Below are 12912 nucleotides of genomic sequence, written 5' to 3'. Positions count from 1 at the left end.
TATAATAAGTATAAAAATAAGTTCTAAAGTTAATTCTGCATTCTAAGTAAAGACACCAAAGTTTTCATATTTGTTATTGTTTTCTTGATTTTAAATCATTATCTAAAGAATAAATTATAGTTTTCTTTCCATATTCACCAACATCTTTATCGTTTACTTTTGCAAAAATATAATAACAGTTTTGTGAAAACCGCGTCTACTTTTCACTTGGGCCACACTCCAAGACATCTCTGGAGCACGACTAGTACAGCAATAAGTTAGAATTTTCCTAATAACAGCGGAGTGTAGGTGCGGCTGAAATGAGCGAACACCCGGATAATGGCGACTGAAATATGGCCGCCATGCCTTCTGCCCGGGAGTTTTTAGTTGCGCTTTATTTAGAGAATAGTGAGGTTTTAGTTTGGAATGTTCTTAATGTAAGAAAGAAAAGGGGTTTTGGCTTAGTTTATGAATATTTTTCTTACTTACTGTGTATTTGAATACCTCATTATTTTATTTACCACATAGTAGTTATGTGATTCATTCTAGAAAAAGTAACTGTTTTGTGAATGTAATATTTTAATCTCTATCGTAACTCAGAGACATTAAAAAAATCTAAACTTATTTACGTAAGAAGTTAAGAAGATCAAATTGAAAATAGGGAAGAAATACTATAGATGTAAAACAATCAAGAAATGCAGGACATCGACTACCAACCTGTTGCTTCTTCGCTCAGATCTGCAAACAGCTTTTTAAGATCACATACAGAACAACCGTGCATGAGAGAATTGCCTTACATTTTACATACGTGCAGAATATTCTCAACACTAAACACTTTGCAAGAAGGTAGATTTTTATACACTACATGTACATTTTACTAGGTGACACTAAACAAAAGATTTACCATACAAAATACCTCACGAAACTCATGTTTGTTAAGAACCTTTTCCTAGTAAAGAGAGTCCGACTAACCCGAATTAATGTACGTCTACCTACCTATAGAACAATTTCAGAAAGCGTTCTCTCATTTCTACATGGACACTCCATATGTATGAGACACTCGGCCGATTGTCGGCCGAATTAATATGTATGGACTTAACCCTTGGCTGCTGGCTGCTGAAATTGTAGCCTGTTTAGGGTTATAGGTACTCTTGTTAATTGTTCCCGAGGTTTTTATTTTAGTTTGATTGTTGGGACTGTTGTGAAATGGTTGGAGTTTCGGTTTGCATGGGTTGATTTGATGGTTGTATAACGTATGTTATCGCCTATGTGTCTGATAATTTCTGGCTTCTCAGGGTGTATTTAAACCAACCGAGGAAATGCTCATTCAATTCACCTACAAATTATCTTAGAAAGAACAAAGAAACGATACCAAGCGATGATGACTTATTCAGAATTTGATAAGAAAAGAATAAATATTGCTACGAAGGATGCTCTTGTAATAACTCTGGTCCTTTAGACCTAAATTTACTTTTATATCAAGTTTCATATTCTTAACTTTAACAAATTATTTCAAAACTTTCTCAATATTTTTTTTGCAAAAATAGGACGCGTCTTCATAGGTTCTTTTGTTTCCGTCTTTTGTTTCTACCTCGGAAAATTTTTAGCAGGCCATATAGGTCAAACATTTTTTCAGTTTTATTTATTATTTAACCACAACAAAAACAAGGTTGTATATACAATAATAGTGAGTTCAATGGTATTTGATTGGCTGAACTGATTCGTGCAATCAACACGAGTTTTGTATGCAGTCCACACGTGCGGGTAGTTCTAAACAATTGTCATGATTTGTTGGCGGTACACGTCGATAATAAATTAATTCTGCACACATGCATGCCTGACCGGAATTTTCATAATTGATTGGATTTTCTGGCGTTTGGTGTGACTGTGTGATTTTTGTGGGGTCACTGTTACGTAGTGTTTTGGTTTGTTTGGACCTAAATATGGGATCATTTCTGTCATTGAAACAGTAACTGTTCCGTAAAAGTAAATTAATTTGACAAACTAATCTTCAAATACAATGGTACTGTTGTTCGAAAAATATTACATATACTTAACTAATAATTTGTGTTTTCCCATGGTGTTCCCATATGCACGAGTAATTGATAACCCACTTCCCCCAATAACAACAAAAACCAAACACAAATATTCGTAAAACCAGTTCCATTATAACTCATAATTAAGGGCAAGTCATTAAGACGTATGTGCTGATCAATCTTGTGAGTGAGAGGCATTTTCTTAAGGGTAGCAACCCTTTATTAATCGAAGTACCCCCGCCCTGTGTGATGATCAATGGGGCTACAGGCCATTGTTGAGCGGACAATCGCCCTCTGATTGGTGGAATTGAATGTGGATTGCATTATTTTGAATAGAAGTCTGATAATTATGTTAGGTGCAAAAATGACGTATGGTAATATGGTTGGGGTTTATTGAATTGTGAATCGGAACAAACTGGTGGAAAATCATTCGCTTAGATGATCTACGAGTTTTTTTAGCCATAGTAAACTACGGTGTAGTAATGTCGTAAGCCGCATCTATCATACAGTGAGTTGCAAAATTGCTAATATTATTGCAGCTAGAATTCTCTTGAAGACTACACAACAAAAGGTAATTGAGCCGCTATAGCCAAAAAGTCTATAAGCCAAAATTGGTGCAGACAGAAACAAATTTTTATCATCATCAGCCTTTTTACTGTCCCAATGCTGCACAGGCCTGTACTCACACAGAGAAAGATTGAGCGTAAATCGCTTAATGCGGGTTGGTGATTTCAGACTCAGTTTTCGTAACCTCTCATAATCTTATCCCCTACATTTCCCTTAATATTATCCCACAATCTAGGTCTTACCCCCATACACCATAAGACACGCAAGTAATAACCCATCACGCTACGATCGTCATATGTTTGCAAGTCATCGCGGCATCGTTTGCAGCCTCGTTGGTCACTCCGCTCTTATGTTAATTGTTATATAGGGAGATCATTATTTATAAGGTTTAGCTTTAGAATTTTGGGGGATGGTAAAATAATTAAGTTGAAAGTTCTTATTGATTAGAAGTCATAATTTTGTATTACTTTCAGAATAGTGGCTTTAGAACCATACTTTCAGATGCACGATTTTTGCTTTTTGTCACGTTCATATAACATGTGTACCCAGCTTTAAAACTTTACCTACAAAATTAAATAAAGCATTTACAACCCAAACTTCACCTTCCTTCGAAATGTAAATGAATTAAAAAAATGTTTAGTTTAGCTTCACCTTTACTTCAACGTAAATTAATCACAAACAAATTGATAGCACCCATCACACGGTTCGACAGAGAACCGCCAAAAAAAATCGCGCAACCTCGTTTAAAAAATCTACCAATAAAAAGCTTGCACAAAAAGCGTGTGGGTAAAATATTCGGGTTATACATCAACCGGGACTCGAACCCGTCACGGTCCGGCCGGGTAGCCGTCAGTCCGGGCACTATGCTAATCGTGACGCACACCATTTGTTTCGAAAAGCCGGGGAAGTAAGAAATTGAATGATTTTGTTAACTAAATTATGTAGAAGGGGAAACATTCGCGGTGTTTGTGTGTGTGTGAGTAGGTGTTGAGTAAGAACATAGTAAGAAATCGTTGAGAGTTGTATAAAAAACGAAACATATCATTGGGTTTTGGTGACATGATTGATATTGCGACTACGCTATTATTTTCTGAAATTGGTCAATTTTCACCTCAAAGTAGATAATTTATGTTAAAAGATCAACAAACCTTTAGATATGTTTTCAAATTCGCAATGTTAAACTCACACAATTTGAAAAAATATTGTAAAAGCTGCTCATGATACCACTTTGTGAATACTTAAAATTGATATTACAAGAGTATCTAACTACAACAGTTAATTTTATATTTTTCTTTATTTCCCTATCTTTAAATAAAGCTTTTTAATACATCTCAAAGTACAATACAAGAACCATTCACACTTCGACCCAAGAATTCCACCCGGGTACAAAGTCCCGACTAAAATATGAAGTAGGCGAGTAGGACCGATATCCGCCAATATCCGCCGCTCAATAAATAATAATACTCGATTATCGAATGTCCGCTGTTTTAGCTTATTTCCTGTTCGCTGCGGATTATCGATATCAATTTGTTATTAGGATATTCTGAACTAGTGTTGGACTTGTTTTTAAGATATGGTGTTGTGTAAATTAATGCAGTTTATTTGCTTTTTAACATAGTTGTGTTTTTAACATTTTTTTATGTATTGTGTTTACAGAATATTACCTATATGATAGGTTAGTAGTTTAAATTTTAATAGCAGGAGGATTGTGGATATATTCACTAATTGACAATTTTGAAATCAAAGCCGTATTTAAGAGACATATTGACAATACATTACTCCTTTTTCTGACTGATTTATTAATACATGTATTTTCTTTAACCTTATTAAATAAAATGCAAAGTAAACCTACCTAATTTTTAGTTTCTTATTTTAGTTTAATTCCTAAACACACACCAATATATTATTTTGAATACGAAATCCATACGAGTAGACCCCACCGTCCCGCAGTCAGCGAGCGCTGTCAGTCGCACGGGCACAAAGCTTTGTCGGCGCTGTGTGACATGTCCACAGATAATACTATAGTCGTTAGAAATAACCGCCAGTATTGTAATGTTAGTAGATGTAATTATAATTTTATAGTTACGAATTTAAATATTATTATTTTTCTTTTTTTTCTTTATTTATTTAAGGGACATTTATAATCGCATTGCGTATGTCAGTCCCATCGTAACCTAATTACATATCAATCATATCTGGGCCATGAACATAAACAGACTCTTCGCATCATCACTATTTGGTTGTGACAAAATTTTATTTAATGCACCTACTTCAAGTCTGTTCACTTCCAAGACCCTAAACAAAGCATTTCTCTCAGACTCATACCGCACACAGTCCATCAATAAGTGGAATAAGTCCTCAATCACTCCACATTCCTCACAAATATTATTGTGTAAGTAATGTCTTGGTTTTATTTAAATGAAAAAGGCATGTTTTTAAAATGCACAAATATCTGAATTGCGAAACTCTATTTTTTTGGAAGAAAGTCAGTAATACTTCTCTTGAGGTCATCACGAAAAATATATCAGATACATACTTAACGATCAAAAGATAAAGTTGCGAATGTTGTAACTTTCTCAGAAGTTGTCATCTTTGTTGAAATTAAAAACTTGATAGATTCTTCGTCATCATCTTAAATTAATAAAAAGTGACAAGATCGCCAACCTTGGTTGGACCACCAACAACAGATTTGCTAACTAGAGATAGGAATTTGATATTTCCCGTATGGAGCTAACGTTTTTCTATATCTAGTAGGGAAATCAGCAGATAGAGAGGTAATTGAAATTTTCTCTCTGAGAAACTCAGATGAAATCTATTTTTCTTTCTCAAAACAAATCTCTCAAATTACAGTTAATCACAGTACAAATCCACTTCCTCGTCAGTAGATTGACGCGCGAACAGACAGACAGACAGACGGTACGTAAGCTAACGGCTCTCACTTAACTCTCACTTAGTGGGAGTTACACTTACACGCGCAATTAACTCGCATCGCCTTTCAAAGAACGCCGATTATCTTGTGGTTAGTCTTGGGGAAAAATTGATGGAAATTAGCAGGGATTTGGTTATGTTTGATGTATTTTTGGGTGGTTTCTGAATGACCACTTCTGCATTCACAACCATTCAAAAGGGATATGAAATTCTTTAGAACATAACGCTTTTATATTTAGAGAGGTTTTTAATTCTGTGCCAACACAGATAAGCTTTTCTTGTTTTTGAACTGTATACATCACAATCATTTCTCCAAATACAATCCTGTTAGAAACTAAAAACTGAGACTATCTTTGTTAGTTCAACTTAGTTTGGAATAAATTGCCAGAACTTTGTCAGTTTATTTTTTGTTATGAAAACTTTATTTTTAATTCTTTAGGCTAGATAGTTACCAGTACATACAATTACATCCTTATTTTTTTTTAACCCTAAACCACAACTTTATTTTTAATTCCCATTCATTAGACTAGTCAACCAACACAATTAGATCCTTATAAAAAAAACTCTAACCCCAACTCTACAGTGTCTCCACACCCACACATACACACAAACAGATACACAGAAAAGCTCCTAATTACAAAGCCAAACAAACCATCAACACTTACTGGAAAACCGTTTGCACTGTGTACACGGCCTCGAGGGTCAGCCAGGGGGGGTGAAGAGGAAGGAGGGGGCGGGGAGGGACGGGGGGGGGCGGAGAGGAATAAGAAAACGTATTTACCCCCGGACCACTTGCGTTCCGACGTAACTTTATACCTAAACGGTGGTAGGGCTGTGAGTAAGGGTTTGTGCGTGAATAGTTTTGGTTTCAAAAGTTATTTTGTAACTAAAGGAAGCGATTTGAATTTTGATCCTGAAAAGTAAGACAAGTCAGTCTTAGCTTATTTATAAACGCTAATTTATAAGCTTTGGTTCCCTAATTTTATGCTTATATGGTAAAAAACTAAAAACAGATTTATGTAAAAAGTAACTGGCAGTAAATATGTAATATGATGATTTCCAATGCTGTGTTCATTTAAATATTACTGTGGGTTTAATATAACCAACTTATAAGCTATGCTGCTAGCAATTGTAAGCCTCAACAATATTGCAAATCTTTACAAATATTATTAATTCAAAAAAACCGAAAGTCATGGAGTCGGAGATAGGCTACTTTATGTCTAGGTAAAAGTCAGTAGTCGACGAAAACTACTATAATTTATTTCAACCCCAAAAAATTTAAATGACACAAAAAACAAAATAATGCAAAAATCCTCATCCATATAAAACAAAACTATTTATTCACCTTTCTAACCAGAAACCGAGCAACAACCCGAAGCAACCCTGCACGTCCATCAAAGCCCGCGTTAAGTATATCAAATGAATTGTAAATGAAATCAGACGCGAGTGGCTATCGGCGGCGGTTTATCGCGCCTCAGGGGGGGACGTGTGATGATGGGAGGGGCACCAATGATTTTTAAGCTTGATTTTAATGCTTAACCTGAGAAAAGTGTGTGAAATCAATGAAAATTGCATACAACTAGCCGAATTCCCGCAGTTTCACGTCGCGTCTCGTGGGCACTACTGCGCGTACAAGGATAAAAGCCTATGTTACTCGGGAAGAGTGTAGCTTTCCAACAGTGAAAGAAAATTTCAAATCGGTTCAGTAATTTTGGAGCAAAAATGATTTCTCTTGTAATATTAGTATGAGCAAGTATATCAAATGAATTGTAAATAAAATCAGACGCGAGTGGCTATCGGCCTTTGAAAAGAGGATTTTAATAGTATCCAAATTATCAAATTATCGATCTCAGTGGCGTGCACTTGGAGGGGCCTATGTCCAGCAGTGGACTGCGATAGGCTGATGATGATGATGAAATTATCTAGTACAAAAAATGTTTCTAACTGGATCAATTACTGGTTTGTTTAAGATTTAACCAGTTAGACGTTATGTCTGAAATAACAAATCAAATCAAATCAAATGGTTTATTTGTGAAACACGGGTATGGTACAAAGATCTTAAAAAAAATATATACAATTGTTCATGCCGTGATCTGCCACATGGGGCATACAAATATGGTACTTACTGGCTAACTATAATTGTATAGATTTATCTAAATTACATAAGCATGTTACAAATTCTAAATATCCATGATAATAAGCACTAATTATTTTGATAGAAAATCACTAATACAATAATAACAGTTGGTTATCAAAAAGTTGGACAATTTAAGTTATATAACTTTAATACTATTGCTCTGCAATCGATATGGTTCAAGATATGTACCTTATAAACAATAACTAAATAATAGGTCCTCAACATGTCTTACAAAAATTATTCTTCTTTAAAATACAGTTAACAATTGAGCTACAAAAATCTGAACTTGCAACAAGACCTATAAAAATCAAAATTCTTTCACTGAAAAAAAAATCCTTAAAATAAAAGCCCTTTTACCTCAAGTTGGAATTACCGTTTTTAAAACTACCCGCATCTTATGAAACTTCAAAATGTAAGGAATTCAATAGAATAAACTGAATTCTTCAATGTAAAGGCAACGAAGTGCATTGCATTATTCTTTTGTTCAAGCGCTACGCTTTCGTAGCGTCTGCTACGAGGCTACGAGCGTAGCTACGTAGCACTTGCTACGATGGCGTAGCGTAGAGATTGCTGTATCTCTGTTGTTTTATTAATGAATAAATCAATTGGTTGGGATGTTAAATAGAGCTTCAACGATATATTGAAGTAACTTGAATGTATAGTACGCCTGGTATTTTTTTTGAAACTATAAGTACAAAATTTAAACAATTCAGATGTATTAATTATTTATTTTTCTTCTGTTACAGGTAAACGTTGTTGCCATCGAGTCTTAAGTCTCTTCAGATAAGTAAAACATTTTATTTATAGAAAGTCGTCCAATTGCAAGTATTTCAGCGACATCTCGCCGTAGTTTCACTCGGCACTACACTACATAAATCACTATGAAAAAGCCCGACGTTCTTAAAACTAGTCATATTCAGTATTACAATCACGCGCCCACAATCTTTTCCTTTGTCAAAAATCACTTACATCTCCACGCCTATGGGCATTACCACGAGTGCGAGGGAGATGGCTATAGTTCTGTTAGCTCCGCCGAAGGGACAATTTGCGCGTACAGTCCCGGTAAGAGGTTTCGACTTTTATTTTTACGGTAATGCATACTTTCTTTGGCGGGACTTATTGGGTGGGCTTGAGTGAAGTGGACTGGTTCGTTTTATGAAAAGCATAATTCTTGAATATTGCCCCTTTCAAGCTTTTACCCGAGTGCGGGAGGCGAGGATTAAAACAAGTTTATATGACTTTTTTATTATGATTATCGTTTTTGATTTTGTTTTAAAGTGCCTGTTTTGTTCGTGACAAGCTACAACTGTGGTGTTTTCACGTTAAATGGGTTGTTACTTTGCGAAGAACAAACATTTAACATTTGATGTTCTTCCTCTTTTGGAGATTATATTGGCATCCTGATGAAGTACTTCCTATGTTCGTTTAAGTTGTTTCCATGTAACGTAATTTTTTAAGTAAACTCATTATTATAACCCATCATCATCCTCCGAGCCTTTTCCCAAACTACGTTGGGGTCGGCTTCCAGTCTAACCGGATTCAGCTGAGTACCAGTGCTTTACAAGAAGCGACTGCCTATCTGACCTCCTCAACCCAGTTCCCGGGGCAACCCGATACCCCTTGGTTAGACTGGTGTCAGACTTACTGGCTTCTGACTACCCGTAACGACTGCCAATGATGTTCTATGACAGCCGGGACCTACAGTTTAACGTGCCATCCGAAACACAGTCATTGGTGTCTAAGATATACTTAGAAAGTACATACAAACCTAGAAAAGTTGCATTGGTACTTGCCTGCCTTGGAATCGAACCCGCGCCCTCATACTCGAGAGGTTGGTTCTTTGCGCACTAGGCCACCACGAATTATTACCACATTATTATAACCCAAATTCTAAAAATAATACTTTAAATAATTATTAGAAGATCAAAATTAATATCATATGTTCCAAAAATACAAGGGAATTTCGTAGTTTTCATTTTCTTTTCTTGAAATTTTACCCAGAATTAATTCTCAACCCATAAAATCTAACTCCATCTAAATTCCCGACCCAATTCTTCTGTTACTACATATAACAATAAATGTGAAGTATTTATAATACCCGGGATGTGACCGTTTCATATAATTTAATATAATATTCAAATGAAGTGCATGAGACGCCGCTCGGAGCTGAATCCTAATCACGGATTATGAAGTCTTCAGGAATCTGCTCAATGTCAATATTGTGGCTTTAGTGGTACTGAAGAGTTAGAGTTCTTTGAAAGTTTATTTAATATTTTGACCTATATATGTATATTACCAATTCTGAGTTTTATAGGAGAGAGCCTCACCTACCTATAAAATATATTGTTGTATTTTTTTTTGCACACTAAACTTGATTCCTACTGAATTTTGTTGTTCTAAAGTTTTTAATAGTTCTGTCATTCATAGTAATATAATCTCAGATCTAAAGTAAAACATTTCTGGGTTTCACATTCAATTACAACCAAAATCTACTGTATAGGGTGTGATGGTACACAGCTAGTTAATAGCTATAGATAAAAATATACTTTAGCTTTCACGCGTCTTTACAGTTCGCCTTATATCTTCGAAGGACATAACAATAGTACAATGTCCTAAGTAAACGTTCCGATACGGAAACGGTTAAAAATACGGAAGCGAACCGTGCCCGAGCCATGCCCGACCCGGACACGGCCGCGGAACGCGTATTTCAACCGGCCTCTGTCAAATGCAAGGTATAATACTAAATTACTTAATGCATCGACCTATAAAAGATTTAACACACGCACACACACAACAAGCCACGCCCCCTCGGCCGCGTACCCTTTGTTCTTACGCTCTCACACATGCGCAATCAGCGCCCACCACCTATGTGTGCGTTAAGGGGGGATGAAATACGCATCCAATTTTTCTTACTTACATTTTATTTATCGTCATTCCACCGTATTGGCGATTGAATTTTAGATTTTAACGATTATATTATGTTAAAAAAATACGTAACATTTTTTTCTCTTCACCAAAGATAAGCTTTGATTTCTTAAATTGGTGCTATCTACTCCCTTAGGGATAAAGCTTTCGCTCAAAAATATATAGAAAAAAACCTCAATAAAGATAATTACGATCATTATTAAAAGTACAATTTGACGGGAATCAATTTTACCATTTCCATTACGACGACAATGGCGGAACGATTTCCCTTGTGCGCCCTCTTAAGCGGTGCGCGTGTGTGAGTGAGGGACCTGTTAGTGCGCGGGTGTGTGCGTGCGGCCTCGCTTAAATAGCGGCGCGGCGCGGCGACGGCAGCATTCGCTCTCCGCCGCTCGCGTCGGAAAGACGTGTCTCCGTTCAAACATGTCATAGCTTCTTACGTACTTCTCCTTCTTCTTCTTATAACGATACGTATCATGTATTTTCTAATGTAGGCAAAAAACTTGGTGCTCAATATTACAAATTAAAAGTATTTTTTATATACGGACTTTATGGCGACTTGTTATTAGGTTGTAGGATATATATATAGTATTTTTGGTACGGAAAGTGTGATAGGAGCAGCAAGATGAACTTCATCGGTAAGTTTCATGAAATTATAACCTCACTTCCTTGCATTATTTTAATTTCAGTTCTTAAATTTAACAATTTTTAACTTTTTTAATTTTCTCCTTGCATTTTCTAAGTTTTAAATCTTTTTAAGTTGCCATTTTTTTAAACCTTCCTTCATACTTTTTCATTCTATTCATAACCTTTTTTATTAATATTTCTGCTTACCATTACATAATAATACGAAAGCTTTTTTCAGAGTTTTTCACGAATTCACGTCACGTTCGCAACCTTTTGCAAATAATATAACCTCGTAAAACATATAGCGGCCTACTTTATACCAAAATACTTTTTTCCTGAAAAAAAAAAACTTTCCTCTTTTACACATTTTGGTGTCAACGATCTTTGGATTAGCAAAAACTATTTTTAGGTCACACTCATTAACTTACTTTATATTTTTACTGCAGTAGTTTTCAATCAATAGGACTGTTGGTCTTCTGTATACCCTTAAACCATACATTCATTAAAGTATGTTCACTTGCTCCAACTTAACAGTTCAAATAGACCTATAAAAACTCTTTCGGGATATCAAGCTAGTTGCACCTTAAGTTAAACATCACAAAATACCTTTCGTTTTTATTTACTACCATTATCCTAACTATGGATTACAATAACGCGATCCATCCTTCTTTTACAATTGAACATTCAATTTTTACATTAGCTTTATATAAATTACGACGAATTTCAATCTCTAATCGAAAAATAACAGGTAGATAAGTTATTATAATCCACAGTTAGTACAGTAGAAGTTTAAAAAAACGAGGGGTATTTTGTTGAGGTTTTTTCCTGGATAATAGTTCATTGTAATCTGCAGTAATTCTAAATTCCTTAGTCCCCATAGTAGACCGGGCGATCCTGGGAGGCTCTCAGCATAAACGTTGACCGAGTTCTTTCAAGGCCACTGGCAGCGTGCCAACTAGGTTGCCAGCCCCCGAAATAGGTTGACAGACCTAACCTGAATATACTCTCTATATATATAAATAATTTACCGACTTACGGAATGTTGGGACTTGAATAGTTTAGTCAAGTGTCGGATGGCCGATATGTTGGAAGCCGTTCAGATTTTAGGGATAGTTTTAGTTTAAGTTTGGGGGTTGGTCTCTTTGCATTGAATTAGGAGTTAACAATAAACATATACAGAATTATAAATGTTTGAATTATATAAGGTACATCAATCACCATGCCTGATAATTTCTAGTGTTGCTTTTCTATACTAAGAATACAAAGAGATGTAGGAAGTAATCGTTGGAACCACTGGTAGGATTTACACAATTCTTTCACTGATAGCTAGCTACAATGTTCCTGAGTGCCATAGGCTGTATTTTTTCCCGGTGCGGGCAGTAGTTCCCACGGGTGAAACCGGAAAATGGCTAGTTCAACATATAGTTCAAACAGTCAAGAGACCTCTAAACCATTTCACACAAATTCGTACTTCACAAAACTACAAAACCATTAACGGAATAAATAAAAGCCAGCCTTCTAAACCAGTGTATTTGGAACGAGCACTAATGATTGGCCGAGTTTGTTCAGTCGGCTAAGCACGAGTGGTTCGCGAGGCTTTCACTCAAATGAAACTTCAGCGCTGTATGTGCTGAACTATTTACACAAATTTCCTCTCTAAACGAAATTACGCTTTAGTTCGTGAACGCGTTTTATTGTGAAATTGTTGGGATT

The 12912-nt window shown here is 35.7% G+C and overlaps 1 protein-coding gene across 2 annotated transcripts in view; it reads left to right on the top strand.

The window, feature by feature from the left end:
• LOC110376027 (complexin) overlaps positions 1-12912 on the top strand; it is a 250194-nt gene that overhangs the window by 202946 nt on the left and 34336 nt on the right. The window contains exon 1 of one of the 2 annotated variants that reach the window (XM_021334352.3): positions 10953-11210. The exons of the other annotated variant lie outside the window; for it this stretch is intronic. Coding sequence (XP_021190027.1) covers positions 11198-11210 — 13 coding nt within the window. The 5' untranslated portion in view covers positions 10953-11197. Of the gene's footprint in view, positions 1-10952; positions 11211-12912 lie in introns of those variants that run through there. 2 annotated transcript variants of the gene reach the window in all.

Source organism: Helicoverpa armigera, chromosome 21 (genome assembly GCF_030705265.1).
Source record: "Helicoverpa armigera isolate CAAS_96S chromosome 21, ASM3070526v1, whole genome shotgun sequence".
NCBI lineage: Eukaryota > Metazoa > Arthropoda > Insecta > Lepidoptera > Noctuidae > Helicoverpa > Helicoverpa armigera.
This window is presented reverse-complemented; position numbering and strand designations above follow the sequence as displayed.